This window comes from Bidens hawaiensis, unplaced genomic scaffold (assembly GCF_021521415.1).
Source record: "Bidens hawaiensis isolate Kalapana, Puna unplaced genomic scaffold, B.hawaiensis_p1.1 tig00014401_1, whole genome shotgun sequence".
Taxonomy (NCBI): domain Eukaryota; kingdom Viridiplantae; phylum Streptophyta; class Magnoliopsida; order Asterales; family Asteraceae; genus Bidens; species Bidens hawaiensis.
The window spans coordinates 375,507-397,129 of NW_027492244.1; the positions used below are offsets into that span (position 1 = coordinate 375,507).

Sequence of the window (21,623 nt, forward strand, 5' to 3'; positions counted from 1 at the left end):
ATCTACCAATGATATTGTAATAATTTGTTGTACAAGATCTTATTAATAATGTGCTAAGAGTTGTGTATATGATCGGTTATATATTCATTATATACTAAAGTTAATAAGTTATGGTACATCTTTCTTGGGTAAGACCTGCTCTCTGTATCATGTATTAGTTTTACTTATATTTTATAAGTTTAATGATTTATAAATAATTAGTGAATTTGTCCCTTTTGCTATTGGGAAATATAAAAATATTTAATCCGGAGATGATTAATATAGTTTATTAATATGATAAATTGGTAACTTTAAAGTATTCTTAACATATATGTTAGAGAGTACGAGTCACACGTTTTATAAAGAAAATGTATGATTTTTGTATTTTAACATTTATTTGTTCTTTTGTTTGAGAAGTTAATCTTTCTTATCAAGTTATGGTATGCAAACCATGGTGTTCCACTCTATCCATGTTCAAGGACAATGCCATATTTCAAGACAAAAGTTATTGCCTATGGACTACTGTCTTCGGAGGAGATAAGAGAGTTTCCATGTATGAGGGCATGTGAGGTTGGTGGAGGGTTTTGGTCCAAACTTGTTCGGGTTGAAACCAGGTGGTTGGATCAAAGCAAGTAAAAAAAGGTTTGGTGTGCAACTCATTCTTTCGGGGTAAAGGATTGGACATGACCGGTTTGGAATTGTGTAATTGTTTATAGGGTAATCATTCAAATACGTAAATTAAAATAAAGTCCAGCGTTTGACGATTGCTACTTTACTGGGAGTGGCCCTCCCGAGGCTAGAGTTGTGTTTGTATATTTCATTGTCTTTTAAACAAAAATAGTTGTCGGCTAGTGAGGTCAGGGTTACAAGTCTTGTTCACATTTTAGAATATATGGCTTTCAAATTAAACCAATGTTTTGGTTGCATCAAAAACCGTTGTAAGTAAATAAACAAAAAAAGGGGGAAGAAATAAGCATAAATATGGGAAGAAGGAATACGGGTTACAACCTACTAATGGTTATAAGTGTTGTGTCGTACTAGCACGAAAATGACGAATCGTCATATTAGACGGGAAGTCAAAAGAATTAAATCATAATAGAGTTGTGCAAATTCTTTGGTGATGAGAGTTAAAGAAACAAGGGAAGTGAGTTAAAAAAAGACAAAAAGTGGTCCTGAAAATGACATGTGACAACCATTATGAGTGGACCATTGAAATCGTACCAACAAATATCTCCTGGATAGCGACAGGGGACGGTCTCCTCCAAGACCATTGTAAGTATAATGCATGTATATGTGACATGTATGAATATATATGTACTAAACGTTTGCAATAAGGCTAATAGAATGATCTAGTTTACACAATGACGGTGTTTTTTACTCTCTAATCCTACCATCTCAGTTTTCTTGTCAATCAAGTCGTCACATTACCACATATTTGATAAAGTTCATATGGTCTTATACACTTAGTATGACGATATTTTCTTTATCACAACAATGTCCCTACTCCAGAATCACAATTAGAAGTATCAGTTGGATCATTACATCATTACTAGGGGTGTTGATGATTTGGTTCGAAACCGTAAAAGTGCCGAAACTGGTCACTGGTTTGATTTGACGGTTGACTTGTCTTTATCGTAACCTTTAGTCGATCGGTTTAAAAAATTTCAAACCTTAATCAACGGCATGGTCTATGGTTTGTGCTGATAACCAACCGCATAAAACCGAACCAAACCGTATGATTTACTTGTATTTAATTTTTAAATACTTTGTGTTTAAAGCAGACACATTGTACTTTGTTTATTTCTAAAAAACTTTGTGTTTGCTTATCTTAAACAACTTGTGTTTAAACTTGAATGTGGATAACTTGCGTATTAACTTACTAAATTTTGCAAATTATTGACAACACTACTATACATATATCATGCCTTATTGTAGACATCTTGTATAATAACCTAACAAGTCGAAACTATCATACCTTATTATACCTTAATATTTTTTTGTAATTTTGTGTATTCTCGCTTTCATATCTTCCTCGTATTAAAAATTATTAACAGTCAATCTTTAATTGGACATATCTTAAGCACAGTTAGAATTTTACCAAACACGTTATATTATATTTACATCCTTTTAACTTTGCTATGCATACGTCCTCGTTTTCTCCTCAATGGAGATATAATTTGTTTTGCACATATTAATTTAAATGTAGAAGAATCAAATGAGTCGAGAATCATATCGGTAGCTTAGATACAACAAAATAAAAGGCACACGCCAAAACAAGAAACCACAAGTAAAAAATCAATGTTCTTACATCTCTTCTATGGTCATTGAAGCTTTCGTATCATCTGGCAACGTTGGTTAACAACGTCTTAGTCTCTCAGACACTAACAACCTTTGTGGCTAGTAACTTTGCAACTTCTTTGATACATGTCCATGTTGTGTGATTTTTTCATTATCACCATTTTTTTTTATTTTAATATCATTTTATATAACACAAACCGAACTACATCTGGATAATGGGTAAGCGAGCAACAAGCTGCGCCGCTATCCCCTTTTGAATCACAAAGCCTATTCTACTAAATATAAATCCTTGGTTCCTCGGGCTCTGCGAGTCACTGTGGACCACCTTCTGCACCCGCTCCAAGAAGCGAACCGCCTCGGGAGCTAGAGATCCAAAAGTGTCGAAGGCAAATGGAATGAACACGTGCTGATTCTCCAAACACAATGTCTCATGCTTAATAACCTTTCTAGACTCCGCTCTCAAAACCGTTTGTCCCGGTACGAAGCCACTGTCTCTCAGCCCCACCAACGGGGACACCCCAGTGAGGTCAACACACGCATGCTTACCCCCTGCCCAGCCAAACACAAGAACATCCGCAGGACGCAGGGGTAGATCTTCCCTCACGCGGATCAGTCAAAAAGTTAACAGGTGCCTCTTTCTTGGCTGAGATTCCGGCACGTCTAAGCACATCCCATAACACATCTCTAACCCAGTCATGACGATACTTGAATCCCAGCAATTCCTTACAGTGGAGGGCATGCTCACCGAATCTATCCAAACAAGCTTTTTTACAAATGGGGCATAATTCATCTGGAGGGAAAAGGGGAATCATAAGCCGATATTTAAGGATGACTCTGTATTCAACTGCCGACATCCGTTGCCCAAGACCTTCAATGAAAAAAGAGGAAACAAGTGTGGGTAGAGGACGCGGTAGATTAGTGTTAATATTAAAATAAATAAATAAAAATAGGAGAGCGGATATATTACGCGAGAGAACGATTGCACTTCTATTTGCATCTTTTTAGCTTATAAATTTGTCGATCATGATTAATTAATAAGACTTATTTTCTCACTTCAGTTTATTTTTCAGTATGTTACACCTAATTAAATACAATAAGTTGATTTTCAAAACCTAAAAAGGTTCTCCGTGTACAACTATAGTACATTAATAAATTGGATGTGGCTCAATGGTAGAGCACTCACTTTACTAGTGAGAGGTATGGAGTTCAAACCTTACTATCATCAATTTATATGGGAGATATAAGGGATGACCTTAGCTTGCCAGGGTTCGAGTCCTGATCTCACCCAGTTTTACCGGCTCCTCGTTGTCGTGCCATTTGGCGGGCGTTGGGTTGGGTTTTATCCGGTGAATCCCTCAATAGGTGGACCGCTAGAGGCTCCGTCCGTCCAGACTAGTGGCCGGCTCGGGCTACCTTTAGCCAATGGGGGCCGCGTACTATAAAGTATGAAGCCCATGTGCTCTAACCAATGGCTAAAGGTAGCCCGAGCCGGCCACTAGTCTGGACGGACGGAGCCTCTAGCGGTCCACCTATTGAGGGATTCACCGGATAAAACCCAACCCAACGCCCGCCAAATGGCACGACAACGAGGAGCCGGTAAAACTGGGTGAGATCAGGACTCGAACCCTGGCAAGCTAAGGTCATCCCTTATATCTCCCATATAAATTGATGATAGTAAGGTTTGAACTCCATACCTCTCACTAGTAAAGTGAGTGCTCTACCATTGAGCCACATCCAATTTATTAATGTACTATAGTTGTACACGGAGAACCTTTTTAGGTTTTGAAAATCAACTTATTGTATTTAATTAGTTGGTCGTTCAAAAAAAAAACCAACTATAGTACATTAATTTTTGTTTATCTCGAGTTTATAAGGATATTAGTGACGTGCTGAGTTTATGAAACTTATAAAGAATGCCACCAACCAATGAGAAATTGCCACTTCATATTTATAAAATTCCATAAAGATTATGAAAATTTATTAATGGCATGACTATAAAGTATGAAGCCCATGTGCTCTAACCAATCACAACACACAAATTTAATTCTTCTTACACCATTTGGGCTTCTTAAACTAGACGAAGAACCTAATTCGTGAGGGATGCATTGTAGGATGAAGCCAGTGAAAACCCGTTTAAATCTAAAGGTATACTTAACTCATAATTTATCACGTAACACATGTTAGAATCGTGTATTAATTACAAATCTTTTTGAATATATGTCTAATCATATCACACACTTAATAAGAACGAAATACATTCACATTTCACTCAAAAAAGTTTATTATTTACTTAATAATAATAATAATAATAATAATAATAATAATAATATAAAGAAGCCCAAATACACCCTCGTCGTCGACGTCTGCATGTTCAGCCCACTACTCACAGACACAGACAGACAGACAGACAGACGACGAAATAGTTTTTGCAAATCATAGAGAGAGAAACACACAAGAATCAGAACTACAACATTATACACACACACACACACCAATCCAATCCTCACATTCATATCATCTATACACATACACATGCTAATTTAATTTATTTCTAGGGCAAACTCTCGTGTCCTGTATTTTCTAGGGCAAATTTCGCTATTGCTTTCAAAATTCATCCATTACACATTCAACAACGATCCAATACGATAGGGCAAACGGTTCTAAGCTCCTGATTGTTCCTCTGCTCTCTGCAATTCAGGTATATCTCAACCAAACCCTAGAATTTCATGAAATGGTTTTTGCTATGTAAACCCTAGAATTTGAATTTTTTTAATTTGAGTTGGTTATTGGTTTATGAATGCGTGATTGTGTAATTGAAGTGCTGAATTGATGCATTTTGCTTGAATGCATGCTGGTAACTAAGTAAGTCTTGAGTAATAGCAAACAGTAGGGTTTTTTGTTTTGTTTGATGGATCATTTTTATTGAGATTATAAATGTTTATGATGGTGATTGCTTATGTGAATTGAACTGGTTTGTTCTACTCTGTTGTGCACGTAGACTTCTTTGACTGAACTTGAACCCTAGATTAATTGTGATAAACAGGAAACTAGTGTTGGTTGGATTCGTGATACGAAACGTATTTACGGTTATGGTAAACAGTTATTATCTGTATATAGATTGTTTCCTTGTACGATTTATTCGTATATTCATATCAAGGTTGCGCGTGTGCATACCGTAAATATTTTCCTTTTTTCATCCTTATAGACGCCCATCCTATCGTTTATTCACTTACAAGTCACAGACGTAAGTAACTAGTTGGTACAAATGAAATGTGTCCTTGAAAAATAGTCAAAGGCTTCTTTATACCTTCCTGGTATTAATTATGTGTTGTAGTTTCTTGTGGTAAGTGTTGGTCAGATGTTTGATGTTTATGTGCTACCTTACATAGTTCTTGTGATCTGCTATTATCTTGATAGTTAGGATATATTTGCTTGTTATCAAGAGCTAGTTATTTTCCATGTGATCTCACTCTACTACGTTTTTAAGCTCTTCTCAGATTTTAGTCTGTGCATTGTTGTTTTTATTAACCAGTTGACTTCTCAGCTTTAGTTTATACCTGTCATTAAATATTTTGCTCTTTTAAGGAAATCTTGAATTAAATTACAATTGCTTGAGCACCAACAACTTTTATCAGTTATTAGATCACCATGCTACTTCTTTTATTTGGTATATATATTATATAAAGATTCATATTTTTTGCTGTCTTATACTAAAAAATTTTTGGTCTGTCCGCTAATCATGCCTTTTTATCCTTTTTCCTCTGTCATCAGATTTAGTTTTTGAATCAATGACAGGAACAGACTTATAGGTGCTTAATTAGTTATGCTTGGATGTACTTCAGGATATATGCTTGTAGTCGATGCTGAACTTGATTCCATGGGAGGAGTTGGGATTCCTTCAACAACGTCTCTTTTGCAATCATCCGATCTTGAGAAAACTCAAGCCGAACTTAGGTAACTTTGGTTCTCTTTTGTATACTGCAAAATGTTAATATAACTATCATCGCCGCAATAATGGATAATTTTGATTCAGGCAATCATTCACTGCTGCTGAGAAGTTTAAAAGAGAATTAGAATTTCTACAAAAAGTAAGCCAATGCGAAACTTTTTTTGTCATCATCACCATCTTTATTTTACAAAGGATTTTGAGAATAAATATGTGATCAATTGTTTGCTATTTGCAGGGTGGAGATCCATTAGACTTAAAACCTGGGAATGCAGCATCAGGCAGCTTCCAGTCCACATCGTTAAAAGATCGACATCCTGAGCAGTTTGTAACAAGGTCTGTATCTAGTGTCTAATAATATCATTGGTTATTATTATTTCTTAATATTATCTTTATTAAACTAATCTTTTCTTTGTTTATTATGATTTTCTTACGGTGCTGTAGTGAAGCAAAAGGTAGTTTTGCAATTACTGCTTCACCTCATGGAGATTCTGTTGAAAGTAGTGGTAGATTAGGGGCTCCTTCAGTCTGTGAACCAAACAGTGCAGATAATCTTATGCTGCTGAAAGAATCAGGCGATTCTGCTGGTCTAGAACTGCCCAAAAAGTCATATAAACGCAGAGTTAGATCCCGTCCAAGTCGTGATCTTATTCGACAAGCTTCCAGGGATTTTAAAGTTTTAGCACATGATGCCGTAAAATATCCCATCAGTCATTTAGAAAAAGAATTAGATGGTGTGCCAGCTGTACAATCAACCCTTGGCCCTGAACATGGTCCGTATTCTATTGTTTCAGAGGCTAATGAGAATCACCATGGTTTGCCCACAAAATCTGATGGTGGGGAAGCTCCATTTATAACATCTATAAAGGAACCTGAATCTTTAGAGGGTACAGATCAGGTTCATTTGACAGATTCCAAGGGTCCCACCAATGGAAATACAGAAGAGATAAAAAGCATACCTGGCCCCGCAAAGGTCTTGGACTCTGAGTCATCATGCACCCAAACTGGTCAACATTTTGAAGACTATAATGGGAATGGTCTTCCGATGGAACAGAATTTGGAAAGTGATAGATTAGGTGCAGAAAAGACTGATAAGATATTAAATATTGACCCAATATGCAATGAGGATGGCCCTGCCGTTAAGGAAGAGGAAAGCTTCAAAGAATCCAAATCTGTCAAAGGAGTTGGTTTGGATGGCTGCACTGATGCAGTGGGACCCAATTTTATATCTCAAGATGGAAATGCTAATGATGCCTCATTACAGGAGTCTACATTGGCTGTTAAGCATTCTACTGATGGTGCAGATCAAAGTACATGTTCCGCTGACAACTTAAAGTTGGCAACCAAAGAGCATGAAGACTCAATTTTAGAAGAGGCTCGAATTATAGAGGTTGGTTTTTCATTTTCATGTATTAATTTAAACTTAGCTGCATTTGATTGTAGCAATATGAAAGTGTCCTCAATAGCTAATTTGAAATTTGTTATGAACAGGCAAAACGCAAGAGAATAGCTGGATTATCTGTTAGAAACTTGCCTTTGGAGAGAGGTGCAAAATCACATTGGGATTTCGTTCTTGAGGAAATGTCATGGTTGGCTAATGATTTTGCTCAGGTTTGTTTTTGTTGATACAAGTCAGAGTCAATACTGTTTTGTATTGTTCTTCCTTGTTAATAAAACATATAATTACACAGGAGCGCCTATGGAAAATAACCGCAGCTTCTCAAGTTTCTAGAAGAGTTGCTTTTGCTTCACGGTTAAGACTCCAACAACAAAGTTTTATGCAGAAGCAAAAGGAAGTATGTCACACTTTAGCAGAAGCTGTCATGCAGTTTTGGCACATAATACAGGTCTTTCACTCTGCAATTTTCAAATGTTCTTATATGTGAGTAATTTTATATTTTACAAATGTTCGTGTTACATTTGACAGGTAAAATGCAAGAGACCTGAGTCGCAATCCACTGAAAAGGAGCATGCAGTTGGGATTCAGGGATACGCAATGAGATTTATGGAGTATAATAGCTCTCAAGCTCAGTACAATGCAGTTCAAGCACCTATGACTCATGTTATATCTGATCTAGCTGTCATGGATCATTCATGGGAGGATAACTTAACAGAGGTATGGACTGACGACGTGTATCTTCACACATAAGTTTAATCACTATCACACCACATTTAACTTCCTTTTTTATATTTAATACTATAGCTATAGATGTCAGTTTTGATCTATGAATAATGAATGCGTCAATTCGGGTTATGTGTTGTCAACCTGTTTTTACGAGTTACTTTACCTCTCAACCCATTTTTCCATGTTAACAAAAACACTCGGATACTTCAACACAAAGCTAATGGATATAACAATGTTTGATATATTTACTTGGATTGGTATCTCTGTTTAAATTTTGGTTTTCTTGAATGCAGGAGAATCTCTTTTATACAGTACCACCTGGTGCAATTGAAGCCTACAGGAAAGCTATTGATTCTCACTTGCAACAGATTGAGGTAAAATCATGCAAACGATTATACTATGTTATTTTTGTTAGCATTGTAAAACTTTTCCTGCTTTGTCACCCTCTTAGTTTGCTTTTTATGTGAATTGAGGTATTATTTATAAAGATGAGAAATATGAAGCATTCTTATATTATCTTCACCTTTTTTGAACAATAGTCAACATTATTACATGTATATAAAAATTGTGGCAATTTAGATATTTATGCTGACTATATCTTATGCATTCATGCCTGATAGATCATGCAAATCTTCATTAAATACCGGATTATCATTTAAACGATATGCTATAAGGGTATCTGTAAGCCTGTATCTATGAAATTCAAGATATCTAGATACCATAAAAATTTTGTTCGTTTGAACAAATTTGACGACTACACGCTATATTAATCATTGAAACATTTTCTTTCACTACCAGCTAACTAAAAGAAACCATATATTATTCTTCCTTGTTCTCCCATGCTTTTCTCGTTGACTTTGGTTGACTAATGGTGTTTTTTACTCTCTTTAGAGAACTGGCACTAGCATGCAAGAGGAAGTGGATACATCTTGCTATGATGCTGTTGCAGGTACTAATCTGTTATTCTCAGACCCTGTTATACAAATTAAATTATAAGTCTAACTGTGTGTACATCAAATCTTTCAAGATAATGCATTTGATGAGGATGAAGGAGAAACAAACACATATTACTTTCCAGGTGTATTTGAGGGTAGCAAATCAACAAAAGTCGCTCAGAAAAGAAGGAAAAACTTCAAGTTATACGGCCCAAGGTCATATGAAACCGGAGCTGATAGGTCATTCATGCCATCTGCTGAAAGAACTGTTGGAAATCAACCGTCTGTGCTAAGTGGAAAACGGCCTGGAAGTAGTTTAAACGTTACATTTCCAACAAAACGTGTGCGCACGGCTTCTTCTAGACAGAGGGTTATAAGTTCATTCAATGCAGGGACTTCTAGCCACATTCAGGCACTGAATAGAACAGATGCTTCAAGCGCTGATACCAATTCCTTTCAGGATGAACAAAGTACTCTACATGGTGGACCCGGCCCCCAAATACCAAACAATATGGAAGCTGAGTCTGCTGGAGACTATGAAAAGCATTTACAGTTTGACTCCATGGAAGTTTCAAATAGACCTAGAAAGAAAAAGAAAGAAAAACATCCTGTATGTAAACATTTACTCTAGTCATTTATGTGTTTTACTTATTTTGACTAATGTTTGTTATGGTGTTGCAGGGATCCGCTTTTGATCATCGTTGGCAACATGATTCTAATTTTCAGAATGACCAGGTGAAGTTTCAACATTTATTTTAATACAAGGTTTGAAAATATAAAAAAATATAAAAAGAAGTCTAATAGATTCCACGATCATGAGTATGCAGAAGGATCACATAAGAAGGAGACTGGATGGACATCAATTTGACTCTAATGGAAGTAGTGGTATGGCTCTTTTACTTCTTGAAAACTAATTAACTTTCAAAAAAAAAAAGTTTTCCTAATCGACCTAATTACATTTGACAATATTTATGTAAAGATGTATACACTAATGAGTAACTCCCTTGACTGGTCTACTTTCTTTTCCAGTTGCTTCTCAAATGAGTAATATGTCCAACCCAAATAAGTTCATGAAATTATTGGTTCGCGATCACAGTAGAAAAGTCAAAGCACATAAGGTATTGTATATTAAAATAATAGGATTCTTTTTGCATGATGGATTGATGCAAATACGTTTTTGCAGACCATTGTTGGGCAGCCAGGTTCGGGAAGTCCATGGTCATTATTTGAAGATCAGGTTAAACTTTTTTACTTTCATCTTTTGGTTGTCATTTTATTTAATATGTTTTTTTTAAGAAATAGTTTTTGTAAGGTATCATATAGAATTCTCTCCTCCACAGGCCCTTGTTGTTCTGGTACATGATATGGGTCCAAATTGGGAGCTCATAAGTGATGCCATGAACAGCAGTTTGCAGTTTAAGGTATTATTCACCTAGCTTGATTGACTACATCAAACACGTTAATGTTTTATTAGTGTAATATATAAATAACTGTTTTAAAATGCAACATGTGTAGTGCGTCTTTCGAAAGGCTAACGAATGCAAAGAACGCCACAAAATGTTAATGGATATGAATACTGGTGATGGAGCTGATAGTGCCGAGGATTCTGGATCTTCTCAGCCTTATCAATCTACCTTACCTGGAATTCCCGAGGCAATATTCATTTATTTTATTTTCTGTATTTTAAAATCTATTAACGTCCATAGTTGAACTAAATAATGGCTTCTCTCATGCAGGGTAGTGCAAGACAGTTATTTCAGCGGTTGCAGGGACCAATGGAGGAGGAGACTCTCAAATCTCATTTTGAGAAAATTATTACGATTGGACAAAAACAGCATTACAGGTGGTCACATGTGAGTTGTATTCAGTTGGTATAGGTTTTAATCTTTTTTGAAATCTGAATGGATATGACTGCTATTTCTATGTTGACTCACATAATCTTTTTTGTTCCCCCTGAAACAATGATCATCAGCATCCAAAACAATCGCAGCCGCCTCATAGTTCTCATGCACTTGCTCTTTCTCAAGTCTGCCCAAATAACCTCAATGGTGGTCCCGTCCTTACGTGAGTTATCTGTTTTATTCTGATTCAGTTATCACTTTTACTTTCTTCCTGAACCCCTGATACATTTCTTTTTTGCTTATTTTGTCTTTAGGCCTCTTGAACTGTCAGAAGCAATCTCATCTATCTCAGATGGTCTTCCAGCTGGCTATCAAGGTCCAAATAATGGTGGGTTACCCGCTCCGAACCACAGTCCCACAGCATCCATGCTTCCTGGTTCTGGTTCTGGGTCCACCCCATCAGCACCTGGTTCATCCAATTCGGTTCATGCATCTGCTTCACTTAATGCATCCGTTAGGGAGGGAAGGCATGGTATCTCTAGAACAGGGTCGTTATCGGTAGATGACCAGCAACGAATGCAACAATATAATCGAATGTTGGCTGCAAGGAAAGCCCAGCAGGCCAATTTGTCACCTGGGTCCCAATCGGCAACCGATCGTGGGGTCCGCTTATTACCTGCTGGAAGTGGTATGGGTGTTATGTGTGGGGTTAATAGAAGCATGAAGATGACTAGACCAGGCTTTCCAGGTGCTCATCCACCAACTCCAAGTCCTTCTGGCATGCACCCTGGGCCCGGCCCTGGAAACTCGATGTTGAGGCCGCGTGATCCTATGCATCTGAGTCGGGTGAGTTCTTTATTGTTTCTTGTAACTTGCAAGTAGTAACGTTGTGTGCTTATTTAATATTTATTGTTGCAGGCTAATCAGAACACAGACCAGAAAGTATCACAAAGTGGGACTGCTCAAGGAGTACCTCCGTTTGGTACTAATATAGTTTCCCCACAACAGTCGCCACATATGCTTAATCATCCACATCATTTCCAAGGACCTCCAAATCCAGCTTTTGCAATGAGACTGGCTAAAGAGAGACAACAACTTCATCAACAGCGTTTACTGCAACAACAGCAGCAACAGCAATTTTCTGCATCCAATCCTGTGACGCCACATGTAAAACCACAAGAGACTCAACTTCCTGTTGTTTCATCTCCACAAAGTACTGCTGCTGCACATTCTTCATCTCCACCAGTGCCCAATTCACCATCCATGGGCTCAAAACATCCTGGGCTTGTGAGGAACCCTCAAATGAGTGGAAACCAGCTAGTGAAGCAGCCGAGACCGCGCCCACCTCAGCAGTATCTGCCACATCAGCAGCAGCAGGCTAAGCTTATGAAAGGTGGAAGGGGAAATTTGATGATTCATCAGAATCTTCCCACTGAGAACGGTTTTCCTGGTTCATCTAGTGGCAAGCAGTCTGTACCGAGTTCCTCTTTAACTCAAACTCACCAGCAGAAGACCTTTTCTGGTCAAACACAAGCTGCTTCGTCAAAGAACCCGAACCCTTTTGATTTATCTGATAATATCAAGAATCAAAATCATGGTTCGCCAGCTGTTGCTGGTTCACCTAACCACCAACCGCAGCTAAACCAGAAGTTGGTTAATCAAAAACAAGCAACAGCTTCACAAAAACTGTTGCTGCTTAACCGGAAGGTCAACTCATCTGACCAGACGAGCAGGCAAACTGAATCAAGTGCACCTGTTGTAAATCCCAATGCACCTTGTAATAATGCAAATGATACTGAAATTCCTGTTTCTTCGTCTGCACCTGCAGATAACACAGGTGCAGTTGTAGTTAAGAACCCTGTGCGGGTGTCTCCACCTAAACTGAGCAGCGTAGGGACAGATAGTGAACAGTCTGGACCCCACCCATGAACCAGGTTAAGGTTCATAAGCAGTCTCCATCACACAATTTGGCTAATCCAGTTGAGCATGATGTGGGTGTATAGCAGCAGCAGCAACCACCTTCATAACTACTATTCCTCCTTTACCTGCTAACTTTAGATGGAAAAGTGGTTATGGGCCATACCTTTTGGGTTGAGCGGTCATTCCCATGAGGATCAATCTAGAGGTTAGTTTCCTTCTTTATTCTTGCAATCACGTCATTGCAGTTGCAGCTTTTGATTTCCCTTCATCATTATCCGTTAATATCTTCCTGTTCACTACTCATCTGTCGCAATCTGGAGTATTTTGAACATCTTATAACTAAGGCTGACAAAATTGTCGGGTCGAAACAGGTTTTGACCAAAGTGGCCTCTGGTCAAACAAGTTCCGACCAAAATGTGCCCGGTTGAAACAAGTCGTTTTAGAAAAAAGTACCAAATTGGAAGAGGTGTTTGCAAATAACATTTGGTTTTAAATATTTTGCAGATTGTCAGTTCCATGATGGGAAGAGGCTGCAATTTGTTATCTAAATGTTAGTTAGCATAGGTTAACTGAACGGAAGAGAAGAGAAGTTAAAGTAATGTTGACAGGGGTTATTCTTGGTTGTTTGTATAAAATCATGTGGGTGGGGAGATAAAGAAAGAAAAGGAGGTATGTGTACAGACAGACAAATAGACAGGACTTCCATCTCCAGTCTTTTTTTTAGTTTAGACTAGCCCTGTCTGTGTATTATTGTTATTATTATTATTATTATTATTATTAGTACCCTTTTGTAATAGGTGGCTGTTGTTATTGGCTGGGAAAAATTTTGTGAATACTTAGATCACCCACCTCTTTTATTTTCATTTAAATAAGAACTAAACCCATCTTTAGTTGGTCATTGTGGTTTAGGCCTTTAGGGAGTATAAGCATCCTACGAACATATACAGTTATAAGTTAATAAAGATAAAAAGAATGATCATTTGATGTTATGTAAAATAGGACTTCTAGCAATAAGAAATCATTTTTCAGCGACTAGGTGGTTGGATACGGTAAACAATTATGAGACTCCTCTCATCATGACGGTTACTGGACGACTTAAGAAAGCCTTGAGTATGCATATGCTGCTGTTAGACTCTATCGATAACTCTGGCAAAATGGTTCGTTTGTTATAAGTTGAGTAAAATTGGGCTTGATCAAAACGGGCTGTTGTATAAAAGGTATTCCTTTACATAGAATGAAAACGGATGTGAACTAAAGTTCTTGGGTTGGCCATTAGGTGTTGGAAGCGAAAGCCAATAAATGTTGATGATAAACAATGACCGTCGGTTACTCACCTGTTTGGACCCACTTATGTTAGCAAGTGTTTTAACAGTGATCCATTTTGACATGTTATCTTTTGTGTGATCTGACCCAAAGAATTGGAATACGATGTTTTCGTAACAATTCTACATTTTTGTCAATTTCAAGTTTATAAAAACAATAACATTCTACTTGTTATACTTTTTAAGATCATATAATATGCGGGCAAATGGCTTCATGTAACTAGACGGATCATGAGCCCCGAGTCCCAAAACCATCAAAACTTAAAAGTAAAACTCATTCCATAAGTCATTAGTTCATAACCAGTCGACTCTCTTTAACTAAATAGACTACATGATTTGTAGCGTGGAAACACAAACTATAAATACAAAAAACTCAACAATACCGAAACTACTTCATAAAGTTATTTTTATAAGCCAAATCTAATTTTGTCAGGTCAAATCAAATTATAAAAAATTGAGATTAACCGGCTAGATATTATATTATTTGCTTAAATAAATGTGTAAACCATTTAAACCAAACATTCATGTTTCTTTATCAAAGAAAATAGATTTAAAATTTCTAACTTAATAGTCTTTGATTTTGAAACTGAGGCTCTATACGATAGCTTACCCTTCAAAATTATTTACAACATTCAGAAAACAACATTTTATACATGTAGCAGCTGAAACTCAAGTTACATAAAAGTTTGTGTATCCCATCATGTTCTTGTCACATGTTAAACAGTCCAATATAAGTAATAACAGGACTTAAGGATTTCAAAGTAGTTTTAGATCTACAAAGTCTCAACAATAAACTTATTAACTCAAAGCAATATATAGCCTACACAAGAAAAAAAAAAGCTTAAAACTTTAACCCTTGCAATCTCCAGTTGCTGTCAATTTGCAGAAAGCTTGTTTGCTTTAAGAGAGCTACTGAAAGCTTTGTTAACAGTCTCCACAAGCATCTGCTGTGATTCAAGTACCATTTGCATCCTTTTATTCTCCATTTCCAATCTGTACCTCTCTACATCTCTTATCATCTCTATCTTCTTATTCTCCATCTTTACAAACTTCTCTGCAAAACCCTTTATTTCCGCCGCCAGTTGCGTCGCCACCCCTTCTTCTCCACCGCCCTCTTCTTCTTCCTCCTCTTCCTCTTGTTTAAACACTTTACGCTTATGGACCACTGGCGTCCTCAACCCCCGCACCACTCTACTTCCACTATCCGCGTATCTCAGATTTCTAGCTAAATATCCATTAGGCACATGAGGACTATACTTCTTAGACCCGCTGCTGCTGCGGCTGCGACTAGTTCTCTTATTAACAACATATTCATCATCACCATCATCATTGTTCTCGTCATCATTATCATCATCATCATCAATATCATCGTCTTCACGATAAACAACTTTCCTCTTCTTCCCATTCGAACTGCTCGGTTTCTGATACTCAACCAATGCCATAGACTGCGACGACGAAATCGGCAACGGCCCTTTCTCCAAATTATCCATAAGCTTAAAAAAATTCCACGCATTCGCCTTGGACCTCGGTTTTCCCCGCTCTGTACGGTACCGTTTACGCAGCTTTTCAAGCTTGTGTCGACACTGTTTCGACGTTTTTGTCGGCTCGTCATATCCGCAGCGCGCAGCCACCGTGATGGCCACTTCCTCCCACTGTCCGGCCTTCAACGGTCCTTTCTTTAACGAGTACCATTTTTCTTGGTATGCTTGGATTAAGTTTACGGTTTCCTGGTGAGTCCATGGTGAGATTTGTGGTTTGAGTGGCGAAGGTGCGGGGAGGAGTGGGATTCCTAGTGGTGGTGTTACGGTGGTGATCGGTTCTAGCGTGTCATCGCCCGGTGGTGATCGGGTTGTTGGTGGTGGTGATGGAGAAGGGTTTTTGGGTGATTGATTAGGGTTAGGGTTAGGGTTAGGGCTAGGGCTAGGGCTAGGGCTAGGGTTTGATTGAATTGGTGATTTTGCAGGTGATTGGTGATCTAAATTAGGGTTAGGGTCGGTTTGTGATGTAGGCTCAGGTTTTATAATAATGGGATAATTAGGGCTTTCTTCTTCTTCTTCTTCTTCTTCTACAGGTGCAGTTGGTGGTGTTGACGGTGATGGTGACGGCTGTTGAGTTGGAAGTGGATATTCGTGGTTTTGGATAAAGTTGTCCGGTGGTAGTTCGGTAGCTGTCGGTGGCGGTGGTGGTGGTTGATGGTAGAACTTGTGTTCAGGTGGAGATGGAGGCTGGACCGGAGGTTCGTGTTGGTGTTCAATGTCTTCTGGTGGTGGAAATAGGTAGAGGTCAGCTGAGTTTTCCGGTTGTTGTGGTGGTAGAGAAGGTGAAATTGAGGTTGTGAATTGGTGGTCTAAGTATTCAATTGGTGGTGACGGGACAAACTCCTGAGGCGGTGAATTGGTGATCGGTGGTTGGTAGTTGGGGTTTTCTTCTACTTGTTCATGTGGTGGAGATGGAGTGGTGGTCGCCATACATACGGTGGAAAGCTGCTGCGTGTGAATTAGATGGTTGGTGGTGGTCGATGATAAAAAAAAAAAAACAAGTGATTGGTGGTTCTAAAGTGCGCTAGGTAGTAGTGGTGGTAGGTTGTTCGATCCGACCCGCTATATACATTTTCTCATCCTCAAATTGATGTCCTATCAAAATATATAAAAACTACTGTTTCATGTCAGTAAAGCCCAACGGTGGTAAATCTCAAGCGCTGATGTGGTAAGTCAATGCGAATTTGTTTACGTGCGTTATTATACTGAAACTAAGACAAAACATTATAAAATTGGGGGCAACGGCACGACGTTATTGATCCCGGATGTTGAGGCGGTGAGACTACGAGAATTATGTTAGTTTTTATCGTGTTCGTTACGGTACCAGAACTAAAAAAAACAAAATCAGCATTTGGTTGGTTTTGTTACGGTACTGGAACTAAAACAAAACGCACCGCGTTTTCAGTCAATTTTCATCATAGTACCGAAACAAAAACAAAATAATAAAATTCAAAAACAAAATTGACATTCAAACGATTTTCGTTATGTTTATTATTGGCCAAAAAACATAAGAAAAACAAAATACCACCAATACGATGTCGCAAGTGGCCCAATAGGAGCTTTGCGACACCAAACTTCTAAGTTGTTATATTTAATATTTATTAAACTAGTATTTACCCGACGGGTTGCATCACGGTAGGCCGTTAAAACTTTAGTGATGATAAACTAAAACGTTGTCGGTCCCAAGTGTAATAAACACAAATTCGGTCATTTCAATTACGTGTGTCATTGTACTAGAATTAAAAAAAGAAATCTTAAGGTGGACTAGTGGGGTGGAGTCGGTTAGTAAAAATTAATCGTTGGTAATTAAGTCGGGTTTCGTCACGTTAGTTACGATACCATTATTAAAAAAAAATTAGCATTCGGTTGGTTCTCGTTACGCTCGTACAGTACTATAAATAAAACAAAACGTTGTGAGTTTGTGCGAGTTCGGTCGGTTTCAATCATATTTATTACGTTACCATAGCTAAAACAAAACATAAACAAAATTGATTTCAATTGATTTTTGTTATGTACATTACAAACTTCAACTAAAAAAAATAAAAATAGAATATCACAGGTAAGGGGTCGCAAAGTGATCCAATAAAAGACTTTGAAGGCAACAAAGTTCTAAATTATTATATATAATCTACTATATTATTAAAATAATAACCCTTTATATAAATAACATTCATTTTTATTACTTCTTGTTAATAAAAAAGTTAGACTAAATTACACTCAACTTAATTACATTCAACATATTTTAATATTAATATACTGTTAATACATGTGTTACTTTATGAGTTTCTTTGTTATCAAAGTTTAATATTAAATATTTATTATTTTGGTTTCATTTCGGTGTTTAGGTTTTAATTTTTAATAAATTAATAATTTGAATTATTAAAATTTAATTTTTCTTTAAGAAAACATTTTACAACTTACGACCAATAAAATAAAGCCCAAGTATGATGGACTCAATGCCCATAACTCCAGAAGCATCTAAAGACGAGTCAGTCCAAACTCATCATCTCAGACACACTTCCTGTGCACTGGTGACCACCAACCTGTTGGCTGACGTCCGCCACACGCCTTCGTCAATGGCGGTGGTTCTTACCGTCGGAAACTTATCATTTCACCACCGAAACCGTCCGCAACCGTCCGCCAAGTCCTTCTTCAGTTATCGCTCAAACAGTAATATTAATTTGCTCTTGCAAAATGCAAAACTCGGCCTTAACAGTGCGCTAATAATTTTGTTCAGACGTTCCAAGTTTCGGTAATTATTATTATTATTCTGTTGTATAATTTTGTATGTATATGATAACATTTCTATACAGTACCTTTTGTCAGCATTCTCATTGTTATTAGTTAGTCGTTTGTCACGCGATTTGTTGCTATGCTAATTAGGACTGCAGATGCTGAAATTAAGTCAGGTGATCTTAATTTTCTTTATTCAGAATTTAAGACACAATTGATAATAGATAGAAAACAGCAGCGTATCCTGTTTAATAGTGTAAACGAACTGAATGTTCAATGAACTGTTCGGCGGGAAGTTCGTTTATTTAATAAACGAGCGAACATGAACAAAAAATCGTGTTCGTTTAATTAAGCGAACGAACATGAACACATGTTCCGTTCGTTTATGTGCGTTTACATATTAAAAGAAAATAATCAAATATTATCTAGATGAGTCATCTACTTGATGTTTTTTTATCTGTTCGTTTGTGCTAAGTGTGTTCATTTATGTAGTTTATGTTTGTTTGTGTTCATTTACGTTTGTTCATATATGTTCATTTGTCTTTGTACAGTTATGCTAGTGAACTGTTCGTTTAGATTTTAAACAAACGTAAACGGAAATGCTCATTTTTTAAACGAACGAAATGAACACAAATATTTGTTTGATTAAGTGTTCGTGTTCATTTAAAGTTAAATGAACAAACACAAACATGCCCTTGCTCGTGTTGGCTCGGTTCGATTACAGGTCTACACTCTACTGTTTAATGCTAATGCTTGATTGAAACCAGACCTCTAAACGAACCAAACAAACACTAACAATGGCATGTTCGTTCATTTAACTTTAACCGAATACGAACATATAATTGGAAATCTTTTTTGGTTCATGAACGTTTCGTTCGTTTACTGGCCTAATTGAAACACATCTGTAACCATATATGTTAAACCGATATATGTAATTTAAAAAGTCACAATTGCATTTATTTCTTCATGAACCATTTATGTATACATTTTACCATTTTGTTCATTATATTTAGTTTTAGAAGCTTTAAGCAAGAGGATGAAGAACATTCTGACACTTCAAGCGACATAGATAACTCTGAGAGACGAGATGAAGTCGCTGATGTCATACTTGGGAGTACAGACACTAAAACCACTGATACAAGGAGTTCATTTCTGGCAGTACTTGCAATACTTCTAGGTATAGCTGTAACAGTTACACTGTTGTCTATATGTCTCAAGCAGCCCAGTCAGGGGCCCATTTCTGGAATTCAAATACTGGCTAAGGGTGCATCTACCTCTTCTATACCCGATGTTGGTTTTTCTTTCAATGCTTTTGGATACAAAGTCATACTTCCAGAATACACTCCAGGGTATATTAATATTTATTTAAATTTCATCTTTCAAATAACCGAGTTTCACTTTGTTGATGATTATATTCCTCAGAACACAATCAGAGATTGTTTTATAATAAATTTCTAAATTTTGCGTGGCAGATGGGTCTATTTTTGGCTGTTAATGGCTGCTGGATGTGGACTTTTCATCAGTGAAGAGGCTTTGAATATATGGGTGCGTGATTTTTCTTCCATATATATAATCAGACATTTTAAACCATTTCTATTGTTTATAAATATCTGACCTTGAATTTGTAGGTTGGCATTTCCTTAGCACGAATGTTGTCATTAGATGGGACGAGGCAGGCTTTTGTTGAATTATTTTCTAAAAGCGGCCCACACATATTATCCACTGTTTTGTGGGTATACTGGTTAGTGAGTGCGTATATTTTAGCATAAGTCTCACAATTTATTGTTCTCAAAATGACATTTTTTATTGAAAATTGCATAATAACTATAAATGTAAATTTCAGGGGAGTCTGTATTAGTGATATGATACCGTTTTACCTTGGGAGGCTGTTTAAGAAATCTGGTGCATCTGATGATGTTTATTCAAAGGTTTATTTCTTCCTAGTACCTTTACTATTTTCACATTTATCTTGCTTTGTGTATATCATGAATTATGTTAATTAAATCTTAACAATGATTGTAGTTAGGAATTAGCAGAGAAAAAGCTGTTGCCCTTACCCGCCTTGTTCAAAGATATGGGAATCTCATCGGTTTTGGTTAGCTCAGTCCACACATATTTTACATATCAATAGTTGTTTATATTTAGATCTCCTTTTTGGTGACTCTTTTCACATTATAATGTGCAGTTGAGCGGTTTTCACTTGGAGTGAGAAATCCAACGGCTTTTATTGCTGGGGCACTGGTTAGTGAACATCTGTTTTTATGCAATGACAATTTACTTTCCAACATCATAAAAACATAGTTGTTCATAATTGTATATTGCTATTTAAAGCAGAAATTTGTAAACATAGCTTCTTGTATATTTTCAGGATGTATCCCCCGAGTGTTTCTTTGCTGGAGTTTGCTGTGGTGGCTTGATTACTCTTCCGATTCAGGTTATTAAACTTCTTTATTCACATAATTGACATCTTTTAAACAGTTAGCAATAATAACACAATATATTCTGTATTTTTTCTTCATCTCAGCTTGCAATTGGTTTCTTGCTGAGAGGACGCCCTGTATTCGCCCTAGCCACTGTTGCCACAGTAGTGGTAAGAGTTTATCTTTCACCTAGAATTATTGCGTTTTTTTAGTACCAAGTAAGCTGATAATTTATATAATTTAACAGGGAATATGGACAATTTTCCCGTATGCTATAGCAGCTTCAGCAGCATTGTTCTTGTACCTGCGAAAACGCTACTCTAGTTAACCCTATCATCATTCCATCTCAATTCATGTGAGGTACCATGGATTAGATAACAAAACGTTAAAGTTATATAAAACATCATAATATTAGGAATGTAGAGTATGCTGTAGATAAGAAATCTGGAAAGAAGTAAAAATCAATGTATAGCTCATTTTTCATATTACAGGAGCTGTAGGTTCTTTGTAATTTTATACTCTTTGCATATTTTATATAAATGGTAATAGATTTAATACTGTTATTT

The 21,623-nt window shown here is 36.9% G+C and overlaps 2 protein-coding genes and 1 pseudogene across 3 annotated transcripts; 2 read left to right on the forward strand and 1 right to left on the reverse strand.

Annotated features, from left to right (window-relative positions):
- The first annotated feature begins 4,756 nt into the window (after positions 1-4,756).
- LOC143546545 (chromatin modification-related protein EAF1 A-like) lies at positions 4,757-13,875 on the forward strand (annotated as a pseudogene). The gene is made up of 20 exons (XR_013137605.1): positions 4,757-4,975; positions 6,049-6,231; positions 6,311-6,365; positions 6,462-6,559; positions 6,668-7,613; positions 7,715-7,834; positions 7,915-8,070; positions 8,151-8,339; positions 8,642-8,722; positions 9,240-9,297; positions 9,376-9,893; positions 9,965-10,018; positions 10,111-10,168; positions 10,313-10,401; positions 10,467-10,520; positions 10,624-10,704; positions 10,799-10,936; positions 11,020-11,347; positions 11,439-11,970; positions 12,043-13,875. The product of XR_013137605.1 is annotated as a chromatin modification-related protein EAF1 A-like (transcript).
- A 1,315-nt stretch (positions 13,876-15,190) lies between these two features.
- LOC143546540 (uncharacterized) lies at positions 15,191-16,834 on the reverse strand. Its single transcript, XM_077038193.1, has 2 exons — positions 16,436-16,834; positions 15,191-16,375 (listed from the first exon to the last, which is right to left on the reverse strand). The coding sequence occupies exons 1-2, from the start codon at positions 16,832-16,834 to the stop codon at positions 15,242-15,244; spliced, it is 1,533 nt and encodes a 510-aa protein (XP_076894308.1). The 3' UTR covers positions 15,191-15,241.
- Positions 16,835-18,443: 1,609 nt separating this feature from the next.
- On the forward strand, positions 18,444-21,591 carry LOC143546532 (uncharacterized). The gene is made up of 10 exons (XM_077038186.1): positions 18,444-18,656; positions 19,651-19,986; positions 20,110-20,182; positions 20,266-20,378; positions 20,481-20,565; positions 20,660-20,732; positions 20,823-20,878; positions 21,006-21,071; positions 21,162-21,227; positions 21,305-21,591. Exons 1-10 carry the CDS (start codon positions 18,481-18,483, stop codon positions 21,383-21,385), a joined length of 1,125 nt encoding a protein of 374 aa, XP_076894301.1. The 5' UTR covers positions 18,444-18,480; the 3' UTR covers positions 21,386-21,591.
- Positions 21,592-21,623: the final 32 nt, after the last annotated feature.

Coding starts and splice junctions, on each gene's coding strand:
- LOC143546540 (XM_077038193.1), bottom strand. CDS start 16,834: ATGGCGACCACCACTCCATCTCCACCACATGAACAAGTAGAAGAAAAC. Junction 16,376..16,435: donor CAACACCACCAACTGCACCT/GTAGAAGAAGAA, acceptor ATAAAACCTGAG/CCTACATCACAAACCGACCC.
- LOC143546532 (XM_077038186.1), top strand. CDS start 18,481: ATGGCGGTGGTTCTTACCGTCGGAAACTTATCATTTCACCACCGAAAC. Junction 20,183..20,265: donor AAGAGGCTTTGAATATATGG/GTGCGTGATTTT, acceptor TTGAATTTGTAG/GTTGGCATTTCCTTAGCACG. Junction 20,733..20,822: donor TGGGAATCTCATCGGTTTTG/GTTAGCTCAGTC, acceptor TATAATGTGCAG/TTGAGCGGTTTTCACTTGGA.